Here is a 19,691-nt window from a genome sequence, read left to right on the forward strand (position 1 = left end):
GCTTGGGGGGGGGCATCTGTCCCAAACAGTCTGGCCAGCTGCTGGGGGGCAAAGATGGAGAAGAGTTCCCCAGCAGCATCAGTTCCGTTTTGGAGCCATTTAACTTTAGGGCTGAGCTGCACATCCACGTGTAGATTTTTTCAAGACACATGTGCAGCCGGTCGGGATGGTGCGCCGACTGGGAAAGGCCTACCACCAGCTGAGTATCATCAGCGTAACTGATGATTTTGATACCCAGCGGTCGTACCACATTCTCCAGGGGGGCCATGTAAGCGTTGAATAAGGTAGGGCTCAATGAAGAGCCCTGTGGCACACCGCACTGGGGAGGGGTAGAAGATGATTTTTCCTGGCCTTCCCACACCTCAAATGTACGACCTTCCAGGAAGGAGGCGAACCATTTGAGGGCCGAACCCGTGACCCCCACCCCCGACAGCCGTTGGAGAAGCACCTGATGGTCCACGGTGTCAAAAGCAGCGCTGAGGTCCAGGAGGATCACTGCCACTGATCCCCCCGAATCCAGCATGCTCCTCGCATTCTCCACGACCGCCAGCAGAGCGGTGTCGGTCCCCTGACCGGGGCGAAAACCCGTTTGGGAGTCGCCCAGGAGGGAATTGGCTTCCAAGAAGTTGGAAAGGCGGCTATTCACCAGCTTCTCAGCCACCTTACTGATACCCGGCAGCAAAGAGATAGGCCGAAAGTTGGCGAGATTGGCGGGATCTTACTTACTAAAGACCCTACTGATATCCATAGAAATGTATAAGCATGTTGTAACTGATTGTCTTGCTGTACCTGGTTACTACTTCCATTCGATTTTAATACAAAATGCCACGTCTGGTGGGGAGGGGGGAGAGGAATGGGGGGGTCTGAGGGGTGGAGAGGCAGGATTTTGGGTTGGTTTTATTAAGTATTCGTTATTCGTAAGCTGCTGACTTGAACTTTATCGCATTGGCACGAATATGATGGTCCTGAACTAATGTCAGAGCTGTTTTGTGTTCTTCTGGATTAATGACTTGCATTGAACTTTATTGCAGCAGACTGGAACTATATGTTAGGATAGGAATGGGGACCTCTATGGAGACCAGATTGATGATGTGGGAACATGATATCCAGTGTATGGTGAACGATTCCGTTGTTAAAATGAATAAGCAAATGTTTAAAAAAAAACAATCACAGCAGTTGAAATCACATTATGTTACTGTAGACTGTGGAAATATGTTGCTCCTTTCTCAAATAGTTCTTACTTTTACTCTTGAAAAACAAAAGCAGATTGTTTCTTTTTGCTGCAGTTCCTTGTTCATCCCTGGTTACACCACAATAGCAACCCCTAGTACTTTAATGCAGAATGATAAACACACACTTTGAAAAAGCCAGAAACAGCATTTCGTCAAATATTGGTACTTTAGGGCAGGATATTGTAGGATACTTCTATGATGGTAGATGTAAAAAATAGTCTGCAAGGCCATAAACACCTCACAGTGATGTTACAAATTTAAGATGATAAACGCGTACAGTAGTTATCACCAAGATGGAATTCTGGGTCAGGCAAGTTCTAACTTGAACCTGTGACTTTATGATTGCGCACAGATTGCAGCAGCAAGCACGGAACTCACTGAACTATCACCCTGGCGTAGTGACATCACCATACTCTAAAACTAGCTAACTGTTGTAATCAAATTTGGCACATTTTGTGTTGGTGGTGCTGTGGTGTCACTGGTTACTTTTACTTCCCCATTAAAACTCCACCATGTCACACACAACCTTCACACTTGTTCTCAGTGTTGCTCACTCCACCTCAACTGTTCACTATTACAACGAGCATAGTGAATTGTGGCTTGGTAACAATATGAACTCGATAAGATCACACATTTGACCAGCACTTTAACATGTTTCTAAGCACTATGCACTAGGCCCACGTCAGTCTTTTCCCACCTTTTCATAGTACTTGACTTCGTAGTCTAATATAATCCCATTAGGATGCTCAGGCTCGTGCCAAGACAGGGAGACGCTGCTTCTGGAGGTCCGATCCTTCCTGATCATGGTCACAGGTGATGGAGCTGTGGAGGAAGAAGGAAAGAAGAACTAATGAGTTCATCTCTTGCATATGCTCAGTCACACAACTCAATTTCTCATACAACAGGTTCCTAAACCCAAGCCTGGCCTTAGATCAAGCCACAACAGTTGCGTTTAGGTGCAGGCACAAAAACCTAGAAACATACTGCCCTGGCAAATGAACAAGCTGCGAAATCTAAGTTGCTGGAGTGCTAGTGACTTGCGGACTGATGCTTTTGCTCTGCTACATTAATGTAAGCAAGGAAAAGTCAGTGATATATTAATAGAGTTGAGTGCAATAGAACCGTGCTTAGTTGTAGTGTTTAGATCCCCAGGGATAGATCGGAACAAGTAGGTGCTGTCTTCTGAAGAAGAGCAACTTGTGCACAAAGTGTCTCCATTGTAATTTGAAGGCTAGGATTCCTATCTAGGCTCTTCAACCTTAAAGTTCACTGAGTTGACTACCATGAAGACAGCAGGGAAACGTGGCATTGATTTGGAGTTTCATCTCATTTGAATGTTTTTAAGCTTGACTGCATTCTTGTGTGGAGGAGGGTGATTAACCGGCATTATGGCAAAGATGGGGGAATCTGCAGCGCCCAAACTCTGGAGCCTGAACCTGCCTCTCTTGAATTTCTTTGAAGGTGGATGTCATTCAGAAAGAACCTCCAGTGACTCTTTTGTCGGGTCTGTCAGGGTGTGATGAAAATTCTGCCAAACACAGTGTCAGAGCAGGAGCTCTGTGTATAGATCTATATCTACTACCATGTTGGGTGGTGAGCTAGCAGGGGTTTCTATATCTCAATCTTCGGGTGTAATGATTAAATAATCCCCTCCACAAGTCATATGGACCTTTGCTCATCAACGAGGAGAAATGTAAAGGAACAATAATCTACATCAGATACATAGCAAAAAATCATTTAATACAGTCAATAAAAATAATTAGTGGGAGTAAAAGGGTTTCATTTTCAATTATTTTAGTTTTTCATCATTTATTCATTAAATATTCATCTTTACCGCTCAGATTAAAAGTTAATAGAATCCATTAATCGATAGTTGATTATAAAATAGAATATAATGTCCGTTATAGTAACAGTTAATATTGTAATAATACAACAAGCGTGCTCCATTAAGGATGTTCCCTAATCCAAATTAAATTGGAATAAAATCCAGTAGGTGCCAGTTCAGATTACCAATAAAAAAGTCTGACGAGGCAATTATTGCATGAATAACAACTTTTGCATATCAAGCTGGAAAGAATTCACAGCTATAAATTAGCAGACATCTAAGAAATAGATTTACCAACCTCTCTGCTTGCTGAGAGGTATAGGAAACTAAGGGAGATTTCTTTCTCATCAGGTCAGCCAATGGAATAAAAGAGCACTCCTTAGAATCGGTAATCTCCCTGTTTTCACATGTCTTTATTATGGTTCATAGATAGTAAGTCTTGAAAAGTTACATCGTTCATATTCTGTGGTCCAGACTGTTGTTCTCATGAATCATCCTTCCTGTTGCCTCCTCTTCTCCCGCTAAGAACCTCACTAGAATTTGTGTAACACAAAACAAATACCTATCAGTGGTGTAGCTAAACCCACTGCCATCCCAGTAGTCCCCTAACTTTGCCACCCGGTGCAGGTAAGGGGGGGCGGTGGCTGACAGACGACTCGCTCTGGGGGTGGGGGAGCCTCTGACCAGCGATGGTGGTAGTTGACAGACACGATTTGTTCACCTGCGCCTCCCCCAAATGAGTGCCACCCAGGACAGAAAGACCCCCTACACCACTCACTAACTTACAAACTTATTCTGGAAAGCTACATCTTCTGCAGCACAGAAAAACATGGTGTGCAAACAACTATTCAGTGTGGAAAGGATACCTTTTAGTGCTAAAGCATAATTTAACGTTGACATAGCATCATCAGTTAGGCTAACTTAAATCAACAATGTTATTTTACTTGCAGGCCTATAAACATTTAAGTTTATTTATCTACTAAAATTTCACATTTATTAAACGTGTTATGGAAAGATCAACTGTTGCACATCTATACTACTATTATAAAGTAAGAACTTTGAACCTTTGAGGTGGGTAAACTCGGGAACCACAGCGCCAATCCACACTCCCGATACATCATTGTAATCGTCAGGGTGTGCAGATGGACATAGGCTATATAAACTATACAAATATGCGTTATTTAAAAAATGTACATAAAAAAACATAGTCCCTTCGACGTAGCGCCGGCCGCGACCTGCGTGCTGACGTCAGTTGCGCGGGGTGGAGCGGCGTCCAGGAGTGCGAGGAGGAGCGGCGGACATGGCGCGGGGGAGGAGCGGTGAGGAGCGTCGGCCAGGCGGTGAGGAGCGGTGGACAGGCGGGAGGAGCGGTGACGAGCGGCGAGGAGCGGCGGAGCGGTGAACTGAGGAGCGCGGGGGAGGAGCGGCAGCTGAGGTAAGGCTCCGGGGGACCTACGGACAATGTCGGGGCAGGCGGGGGATGGGGCGGGCGGGGGCCCGGGCTGCTGGACAATGTCGGGCGGGCCGGGGGCCTGGGCTGCTGGACAATGTCGGGGCGGGCGGGGGTCACGTCATGGATAGAGCCAAACAGCAGCAATGTCACATCGCTCCAAAAGAAAAGTACACTGTGCTCAATACCAAGAGCCCCAAATAACAAAGGGCATTAATGATCGCGGCGGGGGCCCGGGCTGCTGGACAATGCCGGGGCGGGCGGGGGTCGGGGAAGCCTGATTGCTCCCGTACAAGGTCGGGACAGGCTGCTAGTTTTTAATAAAAGAGCTTTTGTTACCAAATGAAATTCGCTCTAGCACTGGAGATAAGTTGAAAAAATAGCGTGGGGAACTTTCATCAAATGGTAATGTCAATGACATCCTAGAAAACCTTCCACATTACATTACATTAGGAGGATCAAATATGTGGGCACTGGCAATGTGCCCACAGCTGGTTGAATAAATTCCACCATCCACTACTTGTACTGGCAGTGTGAGGAAAGATGCATTATCTGCAATGGAGGACATGAATTTTACAGACAAAACTCTAAACCATCTTATCTATTTATGAGATATTTTTTTCTTGATTGCCATTCTGGCTTTCAGAACATTTCATGCCAACAGAGTTGCTTCTATTATATTTATAAAAGTGCATAGCATAATACTTCACTCCGAAATATAGGAGAATAATATAGGGGTGAAATGTGAAATGCAAGATGAGTTTCCAGTTGCATTGTTGCCTTTCTGTCATAACATTGTCAGACTAGCCACCGATACTGAACATCTCTACTGGCCCAATCATTAACTCAGCAATTGATTCAGTGCATGATACCATTGTTGCTGTTCTTTTTGGTCTAATATTGTATCTGGTGCAGACTGTCACTCTCCACATGTAATGATTTGAAACTCACAGAGTATAGATGTATGTTACCACATTGTTTGCCCTATTATTTTTCTCAGGGATAGTATGATCTCTGTTGCATTGGCATGAATGCTTCACATACAGTAAAGTTTTATGTGTCTCTTTTCTACTTGAAAGGTATCAGAAAAAGGAAATATTGTGGGACATGGTGGTTGCCATCAGGCCTGAGCAGCATTTCAATTACACTAGAGTACTCAGAGTATTTTCGGAAATTCGGCGTTACTCTTTGACGTGGAATTACTGATAATTCCGCGATTACTCCTCATGTAATCTGAGAGGAAAAAATACTACAACGAGAACTCATTTAGGGAGCACGGGCAGTCGCTTGTGCTCACTATTTGTGTTCTACTGCAAAAAAATGTCGACTGCACTAGGGAAGTTAATGAGCCTCCCCACACGTTGGAGTCTCTGAAGAATGGCCATGTTTTCAGGGTTACTGTTCCTTGATCCCTCGAGAGTAAAAGTCTCCTAAAAGCCGGACTATATTATGCATGCTGTGCTGTGTGCTTTGCAGATGAAAAGCATGATGCACTAAGTGCAAAAAGATATTTGTAGACTAGGCATTCTGTAATTTTAGTGAGGAAGAAGTTTCTGTGTGCGTGCCCTTAGCTGGCGAAGTTGTTAAAGTGTAGGTTCAATTTTTTACAGGAAGAGATGTCAATGGGGAGCTTTAGTGTAGAGGGCCATGTCGACCTCTGCCAGCAATTCACTGTGTTGACATAGTGAAAGCAAATGGATAGTTTGATGTTGGATCATTGAAGCATAATGAGTGATAGATTATATTGCTAGTTACTGCTGCTTCTCTAATGTGACTAGTTGGATGAAGAAGCATGCTTGGGGATACATTTGAAAATAGGGAACCTATGGGCCCTGAAGGATTACTAGCATGAAGAGCTAACACATCTACATTAGATTTTCTCCACTTTGCACCCCATTTACTGTGGTTACAGCAATACATATAATATTATTTGAGGATGACTGAGTCTGTCAATGGACTAGGGCATTGACCTTTTCACATCATGGTGGATAATCTCGATGTCATACAGGGATTGATACTTAGCAGCAGTTGGTCATAATTGTTGCAACTGTTGTACTTATATCATCTGCATTTTGCTTTGCCCATAGAGCATTGTTGAAACAAAGGGTTTTGGGTGTGAGCATGGTGAATCCTGAGGTGCAGTAGTTAGTTCAGTCCTGCAACTTTAGACGTCTGTTGGCTTCATGTGAAAATCAGGATCATTATGTGGTCACCATTGTGAGTGTAAGTCTAAACTAACCTGATAGAATCCAAGACTGCTAATTGCGAACATGATTGATTAAATTCCATTTTCTTTGAGAAAGTCAAGAGTGATGTTGCATTCTGCGGCTTCCAAGACCTGGATAAATTGAATGTGAACGTTGACTGGGCCTTAGAACTCCTACGCACAACTGCTATTGGCCCTGGCAGCAGTGCATTAAAATGAGAACACATATAATATTACCTACTAGGTATAATCTGAATTAAAACATCTCAAAGTGATGGTCTTGCCAGTGTGGACATGTAGTATAGGTAGCTCGTTTTGGCAGTCACTGATATCCATGGCATAGCAGAGTCCTAAAAAAGAGCAGAGCCTGGTGCAAACAGCACTGGCTGCACCTCCATTCAAGAAGTGTTTTTTCCACAAGGGTGGGGGTGCACCACCCACTGTGAGCCGCCTGTGAAAAAATAAAATGGCAAATAATGTATTTCATTGCCATTTTATTTTTTTACCGATGAGTGTATTGCAGTGACCCATGCCAAGAGACATGCGGGCATGTCCTCACTGCCGATTGGAAGCATGGAGGACTGGAGCAGTGGCTGGCTGGATGCTTCAAAGTGCGCATGTCATTTTGACTGACTGGCTTGAAACAGCCAGCCTGCCACGCGCACTTTGAATCTCTCCATACCAAGCTGTTTTAGACAGCTCGGTGGAGAGCAAGCACAGGCCTCCAGGGCCTGAAGGAGCGTACAGCCAACCCACTCCATTCCATCCTGGTACTTCTCTGATGCTAGTTAATAGCTTGAGAGCAGCGTCTGGGTTGGTTAGGGGAGTGTCAAAGCAGACTGCAGATTCTGAACACCAAGGAAGACATGCAGCAGTGGATAAGTACCATTTATTTTAATTTTATTTACTTTAACTGTTAGTGTAGTTATTTTATTTGGCTCTTTTGGAGGAGGGGTTGTTTTATTATGGGCTTTTGGAGAGAGAGGGTGTTTTATTTTGGGTTTTTGGAGGTAAGGGGGTGTTTTATTTCGGGATTTTGGAGGGATGGGGTGTTTTATTTTGTTGTTTGGGAAGTGGTGGGCCACTTTGCTCGCCTCATCTCTTTCAACTGTTATGAGCTGCCCTGCCTAACTTGTGAAGGCCCTAAGCCCATGCTTGTGAACCACGTTAATATTGACATGCAGTTGGCGCAGGAAACCTATATGCAGATGTTAGGTTTGAGTCAGCAACTTCATATAATACATAAAGGGATCCCTGTACATTTAATCCTACTGTTCTTAACACCTTGGGTGCTACTGGTAATTCCCGCTGGGTGCTGCATTTCTCACATTCCCATTGTTTGTGACAAGGTCAACTCGTCATAAGCACAGGGCAGGTAAAGCCCATGACGAGTTGACCTTGCCATGTAAAGCGATCACAGTTCACACACTTGATTCAAAACAGAAATACATTATCATTGACGAAGAAAGGGAATAGATAAATACCTGCCTAATAACCTGGGTCTTCCCCACCAATCATAATATAGACAGAAATTGGTATACACATCATAGCTACCAGCATGTACAGCCGCTCTTATTCTCAAATAGCTCTGCATACCTCAATCGTATGCGTTCTTTCATGTGTGCTGCATCATATGAAGCACATCTTTGAACCTCGTGCACATCACCAAACACCTGCTCAGAGGACAAACCACATCCCACACCCATCAAAGCATATGTTCAGAAAGTGTGGTCGTAATCTAATTCTAATCGGAGTGCTTTGTGGCCTTATGAGGGGTATTAAGCGCTATTTATATGATACAATACCATGCAATAAGTATTTCCGTTCAACATAGGTGCTCTGCTTCTCTGAAGCCCAACTTTTAATAGACCTGATGCATTGCCATATCACTAATAATATGTGCCTCGCTTGCTATGAGAGTGTTGAACTCTTTCGGTAGACAATACAGAAGAGATATTTTAGATTTCTATCTCCACATATTGTTGACACCACTTTCCACTAAAAACGTTGCTGGCGACATTTTTGGTTGTAAATAATGTGCTTGTAACCAACCAGAAAAGTTTAGTGCCACAAACGAATACAATGCAAAGGACTGCAAAAGCAGAGAGCAGTTTTCTCACTGCTAGCGGCACCACATAGAGACAAGGAGGCCCATTTAACAAAATTAAACTTATAGAAGAGTAAGCTTACATGTGTATGTTTACTCTTACACTTTTGAGTACCTTTACTACTTTTGGATGCTCACCATTTATAAGTGTAATGTTGCTCAAAAGTGTACATGTACGTCGCCATTTCTTGAAACAGGGTTTGGAGTCAGTGAAATGTGATATACAGACTCCTGGTAGTGACCTTCCTGCTATATTTGCTTTTCTGCATACTTGGCGAATATCTCCAAAATCGGGGTGGAGATCTCCCTATGTTAAAATATGGGGACATTTTGAAAATATAATTGAAGTAAAAATTAAATAAATATCTGTAAATTGAAAGGCAATGTACATTATTTTTCTTTTATGTATTTTAAATAAAGAATACAATTTTGAAATTGCTTCAGCACTATCTAAATGTTACATTAAAATGTAATTAAAATATATCTCATTAAATTGAAATTAGTTTTTAAAGATTTATTTAAAAAAACTATAATGTAAAATCGAATATTTATATGTATTTATTATGTACTAAAAGTTGCTAAAAGTTATGTCTAGAATTAATTTAGGTTAATAACATTTCTTTAAAGGTGTATTTATTTTAAAATCTAAAAAGGTTAATAACATATTTTTCAATGAAAAAATATATATTGATAATTAAAAAATTTTTTTTTTCATTAAATACATTTGTATATTTCTAAAAGGTTTCATAAATTAATGTAGTATAACAATATTTCGTGTAGGGTTTTATTTCATGTCCCTATTTTAATTATTTTCTATGGGAAGGTGTTTCATTACCCATGACGGGCCAAGGGTGGGGCTGGGCTTACCACAGCCTGGAGCTGGAGTACTGTTACAACAGTTTTGGATCTTTTATAGCTATAGAAACTGTAGAACAGCAGTTTATGAATTGCAATTGGCTTACTCTACAGGTGTCTGACCATAATATGTTGACACCCACATTGAGATATTGTCCCCCAATATGACTGCTGAAACATACAGCTTTGTTTAGTCCTGCTTGCTAAGAACTATTTCAGAGTGAGGACCTCAAAACATGTTTTCACCCATTTCTCATTGTTTTTTTCCAATGTGATCACTCAATTTTACTACCAGCTAGAACAAGGTAGTAAATGAGTGTGCATAGCCCAAGTGCAATAAAAGCTCACTCAACTCAGTATCACCTTCAGTGTACATATGTGTATACAAATCACTAGCAGACCTGTCAACTGACACAGTGCCACAGTGTGAAATGCACTAATGGCTCTTTTCACACAATCACCTGGGAAAAGCAGATACTACACAGCACAAGAAAAAGTGAGCTGGACACCCCTGCAAAGAGTGGGTTCTCATCTCATGTGGGGTGGCGCAGCACAGCTGATGCCTTACAGAGTAACTATCTCCTCTGTTGGACATCAGAGACAGCCTCCCAAGATTTTCTTTGTGTTTTTGGGGAGGGTAGGAGTGGGCCTCAGTTAATGCTTTGCATACCAGCATGTTCCTCACAATGGTCCTGAAACCAGTGGAGCAGTGTAATTTTGTCTCCAAGCTTACATGTTACAAATGCACAATATTAAAGTGTTCTTAGCACATGTACTTTGTGTGTCCTAACATTATTAGTGCAAAGTGTTGCACTTGACATTCCTAATAAAGTACATTCACTGTACAATTGGAGAATTCATATATACTCTGTGCCTTAATTTATTAAATGAAATGTTTCTATTTAAGTGATTGAATAAACCATCCTTACAATATTAAAATGCATTTACTTCAGAAACGAAAATTATTTATGCAATGTGCGCACTGTTTCACATTTCCATTTATAATGTAGTTCTTAGTCACAATTATAAATATGTACTCAGAGTTATTTTACCTTTCTGAACCTTTTCTTTTTATAATTCTTTTTATTGATAGTAAACAAATCAGGATCGTTGTACATACATTATTTCAGAAACATCGATAATTATGTGATCACCCCACCAAGGGACCCCTTGGTACAGTTCCTATAACACAGGGCGACAAATTGCAAACATCTTATATCTGTAAATCTACTGTGCTGACCCAGCCCTCCTTTCAGGTGCAACCTTTCAGACAAATCCAGGGGGTGGGCTTCACCTCATATTGTCTGACCGGTAGCCACTTCTATGCTACCGCAGGAGCGATTTATCTATTATTGCTATCTTCCCATCATATTACTACTTTTTTTTTTTATCGAACAAAACATTTAAAGTGATTGTTCCTATAGACAGCGTCTGGAGGAAAGAGCATCCTCCCACTCATTATACTTGTGTATCTTTGATTGAGGGTCGAGAGAGATATTTATATGTTGTAGCGTCCCTCACATTCTCTCCCTGTCCCCGTCCCCGCCCAGGTCTCTAAATCTCGGGCCACGTTCTCATCCACGCAGACCACGCGTAGGCGGCATTCTTCCGCTACCCCCATTCACTGAGATCCATCTTCCATTTCTCCGGGAGGGGGGCTGTGGCTAGCTTCTAGTGGATGGGTATGCGGCGTTTCGCCAACACCAGTCCAAGCATGTTAAATGTATGCTGCATGCGGGTTTTGGCCCTGGTGACCGGTAACCTTTATGACCCTTAACATGAATCTAATGTACTTACAGCTTTCTTCATTTGTGCTTTAATCACAATGGGGTTGATGTTATTATATTTCCTAAGGGTCTGAATGAAGCATGCAACAACATTTAGGATGCCCTTGAGTGGTTCCTTTGTGGAACCTGGGAGATAAAGGAATACGTTTGTTACCTCCACCCAGATGTGAGAATATAAAGGCATAAACAACGGTTCTGCAGCTACTTTTTTTTAAGAAACTGTTTCCCTTTCTCTAGATGGGACAGCTCATACAGGGAAGTCTTTGGTTTTTTGGTAATGTGTTTCTTGAGGTTGAAGTTGAGGTTGGTGTCCAGATTAAATCCAAGTAGCTTTGTGTTCACAGAAAGCTGGGGTTTGAAGCCATCAAGTTCATGTCTTTGAGCCACGTTTGTACTGTTTCTTGTGTGTTGTTACAGACAAATAACAGGAATTCTGTCTTGGTTGGGTTGAGCTTCTGGTAGGCTGTGGACATCCAATGCTGGATGAAGTGCAGGGACTGCTTGAGGCTTTGGAAGTCTGGAATGGAGGAGACTTTCAAATAGAATTGTATATGTTTTGGCTTTGGTGAATTTTGATGCTATTATCTGTGAGCAGAGCCACAAAGGGCTGCATTTAGATGTTGAAGTTCAAAGGGCACACAATGAAACTTTTGGGGACTCTGCAGGAGATGGAGATCTTTTGAGATTCCTTTAAGATCCCTCCCTACAAATTAAAAACGATGTTTTAAGGCAAGTGCCATAACCCATATGATTTTATTTGGAATGTGGAAATAAGATTTTGTTTACTTGTTTAAATACTGAAGACATTCATCACACATGCACTCTAACTCGCACGCACACATATATTTATGTTGTAGCTTGAATTCACTTGTCCACTATTGTTAAATTGTAATGTCAGAGAATCACTTAGAATTAAACTTTCTCAGTAGTCTTGAGGTTTGTAATGGCTCCAGAGGTTCTAGCTATTTTATTTTTTGGTAATTCTGCCAGTGTTCAGTGTATAAAAACGTTGATTTTCAAGCTTACTGTGTGTTCTTTGAAACAGTTTTCACTCCAAGAAAGGAACAAAAAAGCTGTTATTATGTTCTTCACGGAGCTGTATATTAACTTTGAGTGAGAGGTTGCAATTGTCAAAATAGGAATGCATGAAAAAAAGGAAACCTTCTCAAACTATCTGAGTGGGGGGGGGGGCACTGCATTCTAAGCAGTCAAATGGAAGAGGGATTGGAGAAATTCATTTCTAAACCACTTCAGAAAAGTTCATTCAAGTTAGTGGAATTCCCATGACAAAATCAAATGACAGAAGGATCGAGTAAGTATTATTTTTTTTTGGCTGTATTTCAATTTTGCAGTGGAATTGGCTGCATCCCAATCAAAAGCAGCCCTGGAAAAAAATGCTCAAACCATTCCTGTTCTCTTTATCTCCTTGTGCTATCTCTCTCTTTGCATCCATCTATTCTCTCTCTCTCCTTTTCTCCTCCCTTTCTTCTTCCTGTCTGGTCACTTTCTCTCTATCTTCCCCTTCCCTGCATCTCTTTCTCTCTCTTTTGATGCATCCCTGTGCCTGTTGCAATTAATCTTTGGAGCTGGGGAAAGTGATAGAGACACCAGAAGCGGCCCTGGGCTTTCAAAATAGGCACCCAAGGGCTCAAGGCCACTGGGGAAATGCCCATGGTAAAAAGCCTGTCTGGGCCTGAGAAGGACCAAGGGGGAGAATATCCATTTCTTTCTCAGGTACCATAATTTTGATCAAACCGTTTTGTAATGGGAATAGTAATGTTTGTATTACTCAAGTTATTTACTACTTGCCATAATCTGCCAATAATGCACCATGAAAATGATTTTCCAGGTTAGGTAAAAATTCCATCTGACTTCTTGGGTGGAATTTGGTCCACAATGAATATGGATCAGGAATACCCTGGTGACAATCAAGACAGTATGGGCAGTGGTCAGTGCCAAACCATTGAAACCATTGAAACACCCAACCTATCCTAAGCAAGAGGCCAGCATTTCAACTGTGGATTGATGATTTGGAGAATTGCGGGAACATCAGGACCACCTGCCAAAGGCCTATTGGTAGAGGGCCACAAAGCACAGCCCACCTCTGTATTTATGTCTTTTATTGCTCCTGTGTAAGAGGAATTCTCTCATTTACATAGGGGAACACCTCAAAGCAAATGATGCAACACTACTATTTGAATATGGTATTGGTGAACATATGCTGTTGCCCATAATAAAATAGTAAAAGAGAAGTGTGCACAAAGCACACAACATGTTGAAAATTGGCCATAGTATCAACATCCCATAAGCTGCACTGGATACACAGCTTGCCTAATTAGCCTCCAGTCTCTTTTTCCAGCAGGCAAAGGTACATCTCACCCTGGGCAGAATTCTCGGAGTTGCACTACGCGAAAGTCTGCAAAGGCACAAAAAATTCAGTCGCACTACGCGGAGCTCTGCAAGCTGTGGAATTCCATAGAAAAATGCAGTTTGCGGTGATTGCTCAGTGGCGGATGCTTGTCCGCACTGTGCAATCGTTGCGAACGGCACCTTGCACAGTGTAAGCGGTCCCTTCTTTCCTTTTCTGCTGCTAGAGTAGATTTTTACTCGAGCTGCAGCTTTCTCAACGCGAACGGGCAGTTTCTCAACGCGGGCGGTGGTGAGCATACATGACCATTCGCAATGAGAGACCTGACCCCCGCGTTGAGATATCTCACTGGGAGGTTTATTTTCCTCGATGTTGACGATCGCGAATGAGGAAAAATCTTGCCAGGAGGTGGATTATCCTCGCTCGCGCTTGCGCTCGCCAACTTGGCGTTGGTGAACGCGAGCAAGGTAAAAACTGCTCCACTGCCTGAAGCAGATTTTTTCGGAACTCCGCGAGCTCCACGTACTGCAGAGTGCAGAATACTCTGCAAACTCCGCGAGCGGAGCGGGGTTCATAGCCCAAGTTGACGTACATCATATATGTGTACAAAATGACTGTAAAGATAAATATATTATGTATTTCATTATGTATTTCTTTTGAACTGTTATATAGTGCATAAAAGGCCAGAAAGCATCAGAGTGCTTTATATTGAACAGGTTTAAAAGGTTGCAAACAGGAAACAAATACATAAACAAGAAGTATAAATAAATAAACCAAGGGTAACATAATACCTAGGTTAATCAAAGGTGAAATCATGATAAGCGCAGTAAAAGCAAAGAGCTAAGCAACAAATTGAACAAATATAATAAACCAACAGATCTATGTGCCAAATCTAAGATGAATATAATTATTGCCATTTACCAGCTGCTTGAGTTGGCTATTTAGACAGCGTTTCAGAATTTCAGCAAGGAAAAGTAGACCAGTGGTCGAGCAAAAGTTGTATGTATGTCGGTATGATTTATTGTCCCAACACTGAAGTACTCCGGAAACACTCCTTGGGATAGATAAAGGTTAATGTTAACTGACTAACTAGGGGTCAGGTTATACCATATTTCCTTTAGTTTAGCAGAGGTAGGGTGTTAAATCTGGCGGTCTATAATTGGCAGCAGTAGCTGCCTTTGTCCAAATAGGCACCCTTGCTTCTAGTCAGGGTAAGGAGGATACCACTTTAGATAACCCCTGCTCACCCCCTGAATAGCTTAGCACAAGCAGACAGGTTTATCCCAAAGGCAATGTGTAAAGTATTTTTACTCAAAACACCCAGTAACATAGTGAAAACACCACAAATGAACATCACATCAGCTTAGAAAAATGACGTATCTTTGTTTAAACCAAAAAAGACCAAAGCAACAACAATCCAACATACATGTAGTAAAATAGCACTTAAAAGCAGTTATTTCCAAAATAAAGCTTGTAGAAAACAAATAGCTCCACCTGGGTCTATTGCGACATAGTGACAGCAATAAATCCAAAGTAAATGCCGACTACAAGGTGGGCGGCGTTGGGCACGGAGTCACTAGGACCTCCAAACAAAGGTACCTTGGAAAATGAAGTCTACGACAATGCACGGCGACATAGAGTTGAGGCATTGGCGCTGACTCCCTGGCTGGCATGGGGGAGGCGAGGTGTCGTGTCCGCAAGAAGGAGACATGTCGAATCCAGGACAGGGGAAGTTGGTTGCATCAGAGGTGATGAGTCGGTTCCGGTGAGTCAGTGCGAAGTCGGGGAGATCAAGGAGTCAACTTCTGTGGTTATCGGCACTGCGATAACTGGATGCATGAACAGGCAGTGATGGAGTCGGTGCGAGCTCTGGCGTCGTGAAGGCTGATATTTGTAGGTGCCGTAGGGCATTGGAGCTGCGGTGCAGGCTGGGCTGGGCATCAGGCACTTCAAAAGCGGTGCACCTGGCCTCGGTGCAGGTCACAGCATCATGGTGGCATCACTGCCAGTGTCGGAGATTGTTGTTCTTGCTTCTTTTAAGTTTTTTTCCAGCTCCCAATAGCAGGAATAATCTCCAGAGGCCCAAAACTGTAACAGGCACCTCCTGGCATGTCAGAACTCTCAGCAGGAGAGTTCAGGGGAGCTGGGGGTGAAGTCTTTGTGTCCCTGAGACTTTAGAACAGAAGGCCAGCACACACAAGCCCTTGGAGACACTTCTTCAAGCAGGTTTCTCAACAAATTTCCAGTCTTTGTCCTTTCCTTGGCAGTAGCAGCAACTGCAGGCCAACCCCACACAGCACACAGCAAATGGACAGTACTCGTCCTCACAGCTCTCCAGCTCTTCTCCTTGGCAAAGTTTACTCTTGAGTTCAGAAGTCATCTAAAGTTCCTGGATTTAAGGTCCACTACTTATACTCTATTTTGTCTTTGTTCTTCTTTGTGCCAGGGTCTCTGAGCGCAGTCCAAACCAGTTCTGTCCTCACTGGTGCAGTATGACCACAGGAGGTGGGGACAGCATTGTGCAGGGGAGAAGGGCCCTATTCAGGTGCAAGGAAAACTCCACCCACTAGTTTAATGATCTATTCAGTTCAGCTCTGAGTCATCCAGGAAGGGCCAGGTACGCCTCAACCCCCCCAGTGTCCGTCTACAGTAAATGCATATCCCCAGCCCCTGTCACTACAAAACCAGACAGTCAATCCACAACCAGATAGAGGCAAACAGAATGTTTAAATAGGAAAATGCCTACTTTATAAAAGTGGTATTTTCAAAAACAAAATTTAAAAACCATCTTCTTAAAAAGATGTGTTATTAAATTCGGAGTTCAGAGAGCCGAAACTCCACTTTTCAATCTTATCCCAATGGAAAGTTATATTTGTAAAATATTACAGAGTAACTCCCTTGTGAGCCTATGGGAAAGATATCCTTCCAATAGTGAAAAACGAAATAGGCAGTATTTCACTATTAGGACATGTAAAACCCACAAGCCCTTGCCCCGCCATTTATATACACTGCACCCTGTCCATGGGGGTACTTTGGACCTACATGAGGGGTGCCTTACATGTAAGAAAAGGGAAGGTTAGGGCCTGGAAAGTGGGTGCACTTGCCAAGTCAACATGGCAGTTTCAAACAGCATGCAGACACTGCAGTGGCAGGTCTGAGATACATTTTCAGGGCTACTCATGTGGGTGTCACAATCAGTGCTACTGACTCACTAGTAGCACTTGGTTTACAGGCCCTGACACACTCAGGGTACTTTACTAGGGGCTTACCAGTAAATCAAAGATGCCAATCATGGATAACCAATCACAATGGTAATTTGTACAGGGAGCACTTGCACTTTGGCACTGATCAGAGGTGGCAAGGTGCCCAAAGCATATAAGCCAGCAGAAACGAAATCCAGCACAGAATCAAAAATAAAGAAGGTAGAGGCAAAAAGTCAGGGGAAACCACACCAAAGATGCCAAGTCTAACAGAGGGTCAACAGGGTGAATTTAGGAATTGGGTTTACAGATATTGCTGAAAAGCTAAGTCTGAGATATTTATCAGAATGTTGGGCCAGTTGTATGGTTCATATTCCGCATAAGGAGAGGACAGTATGATTGGATTGCAGATACAGACTTATAACTACCTGCACACATTAGGCACTGGAGCAAGGATCACACTATCATTGTTTCTAAAAGCAAAAATGCCTATCTAAACCCCAGCAGGAGTATTCCGCATTAAAGATGAGCCCATATTTAGATAAGTTCATTAAATACGATCTGACTACTGCACTAAGCATCTTACATTTTTAATGAAGCAGGTCTGTTAAAGTTAAGTCTTGCTCCAATATTAGTTGCTTAAATAAAGAGAAGCAATGCATATTGATCATTAAGAAACAAATATATTTAGCTTACCCTCACCGTTATCCAGAAAATAGCTGCAACATAACAAAGTGAATAAATATCGTTATTGAGTCTGTGCAGCGTGCAACGAGATAATGAAATATGTGAAAGCAGTTGTGAAAGCAGGCATGCTGAGTCTGAAATCATTTTCTCCATAACATCTTGCATTGGACTCGCGTCTGATTTGCAGATGACTTTACGCCAACTCCTTAAAGAAGCACGTGCTGCATCCGAATTAGGCTACTATGTACATTTTAATGAGTTAACTTGCATGCTAGCATTCTCAGACCTATATTTGTCATGTTTCTGCATTTCGTGCGTCCCTCCTGATGCGTTGTTAACCACAGAGGCACCTCCCTCAACCCAGTGGTGAACTTGTCATCTCACCGCACAAATATTGGGTAAATGGCGGCCATGTCCATTTGTAGTTCAAAGATTCATAGACAAACTCCTCCTGGGTTTAAGTCAGAGATGAACAGATTGTTGGGATGTTGGAGGGTGTGGCGTGGAGGACCTGCCAAAGACACCACTGCAAACGTATGGCAGCCTAGAGGGGTTGTATAACGAACGGCCATGATGGGGACACAAGATGACGTCAAGACTCTGCCACGGCCACATAGGGATGGGACCCACTGGGTAAAAATAAAGGAGGGATGCTATCTACCTTACAGCCTTTCTTAATTGGATGTAAAACTGTTTCCCACATCATGTAAATGCCTCATGTTTCTTTTAGGAATAACAATGAGATTTTAGACACTCAGTACCGCATAGTGGATGTATGGTACATCTCGGCCCTTCTAGGGTACCATGATAGACACCCCTTTTGTAAGCAGAGTTTTGAATACTTAAAGCGAACGCAAGCATTTGCATTTTGTCCACTTATTCCTCTCCTGCTCCATTGGCGTCACATTTTAAGATAGGGTTTGCAGCATTTGTTCAAGGAGAAATGAATTATATTGCTATAGGTCAGGGCTATCCATTGTCAGTCCAGTATGGATGGATCCGTGCCACAACTCATTAAGCAAGATAGTGGTCAATATGTCGAATGTTTTGATTACATCCATACTCACAGTGTGCTGCTACATGAAACTTTTCTACTAAAAAATATAAAACAAAAAGAATGAACGGAGTGAAGCAACACTGATATTTCATCATGGATCCACTAGAAAAATTGTGAATGTTCTCAGTAATAACTTTCTGTCATTGGGGCTCATGCAGAGTTTGAGAGATGCGTGACATTTTTCCATAAAGTAGGGATGTCTCGTCCACCATCTCAGTTCCCCTCTATTTAGACTTGACCAAGTGCCATGTTTCTGATAGAACATCTGCTAAGTCCAAGTTTGGAAACCAGTGACCGACACCATTCGGCTATCGGTCATTGCTTGTAAATGTAAACTGATAAATTGATACTTGTATAGCGCACTACTCACCCGCAAGGGTCTCAAGGCTTGTCAAATCATCTGCCCTATTTAGGGTAGATGTTCACATGTACACCATGTACAGGGGAGGCCTGGTATTCCTAAACAAGAAACTAAAAAAAAAGACCTACACACACTGGCAGAAAACTCACAGCACTTCGTCACTTTGTGGCGAATTTAATTGTTTGTTTTCAGACGCTTGTTTTGGGGAAACTGTTTTTGAAAACCAAAAGCTTGCCAAGCAGATGCATTAAACATAGTGCTAGATCGTCAAAGCTTCAGTGCCTTCAGTTGAGCAGCTGTGACTGCACTGAAGGCCTACATATGCCAGCCTGCCTGACTGGGGTCTTTAAGTATGCGAGCAGTGCTAAATTTGTAAAACAATAAGTGCTGGGCTCTCTGCAAGAGGGAGGCCACCCCAGCTTGCACCACCCTTTACCTCTGGTATTGCTGCGAATGACAGTACCTATACAACTACTAACCATCACACTGTTACGGCTGTGACAATCCAGACTGTTCGAGGCCCACAAAGGTATAACAATGGCTTGACAGCAGGTAT

The 19,691-nt window shown here is 42.5% G+C and overlaps 1 protein-coding gene across 3 annotated transcripts in view; it reads right to left on the reverse strand.

The window, feature by feature from the left end:
- EPHA3 (EPH receptor A3) overlaps positions 1-19,691 on the reverse strand; it is an 861,555-nt gene that overhangs the window by 415,908 nt on the left and 425,956 nt on the right. For all 3 annotated transcript variants that reach the window (XM_086934429.1, XM_086934428.1, XM_086934427.1), the window contains exon 6: positions 1,930-2,054. In XM_086934429.1, the coding sequence (XP_086790555.1) occupies positions 1,930-2,054 (125 nt within the window). The remainder of the gene's footprint in view (positions 1-1,929; positions 2,055-19,691) is intronic.

This window comes from Lissotriton vulgaris, chromosome 8 (assembly GCF_964263255.1).
Source record: "Lissotriton vulgaris chromosome 8, aLisVul1.2, whole genome shotgun sequence".
Classification (NCBI taxonomy): Eukaryota; Metazoa; Chordata; class Amphibia; order Caudata; family Salamandridae; genus Lissotriton; species Lissotriton vulgaris.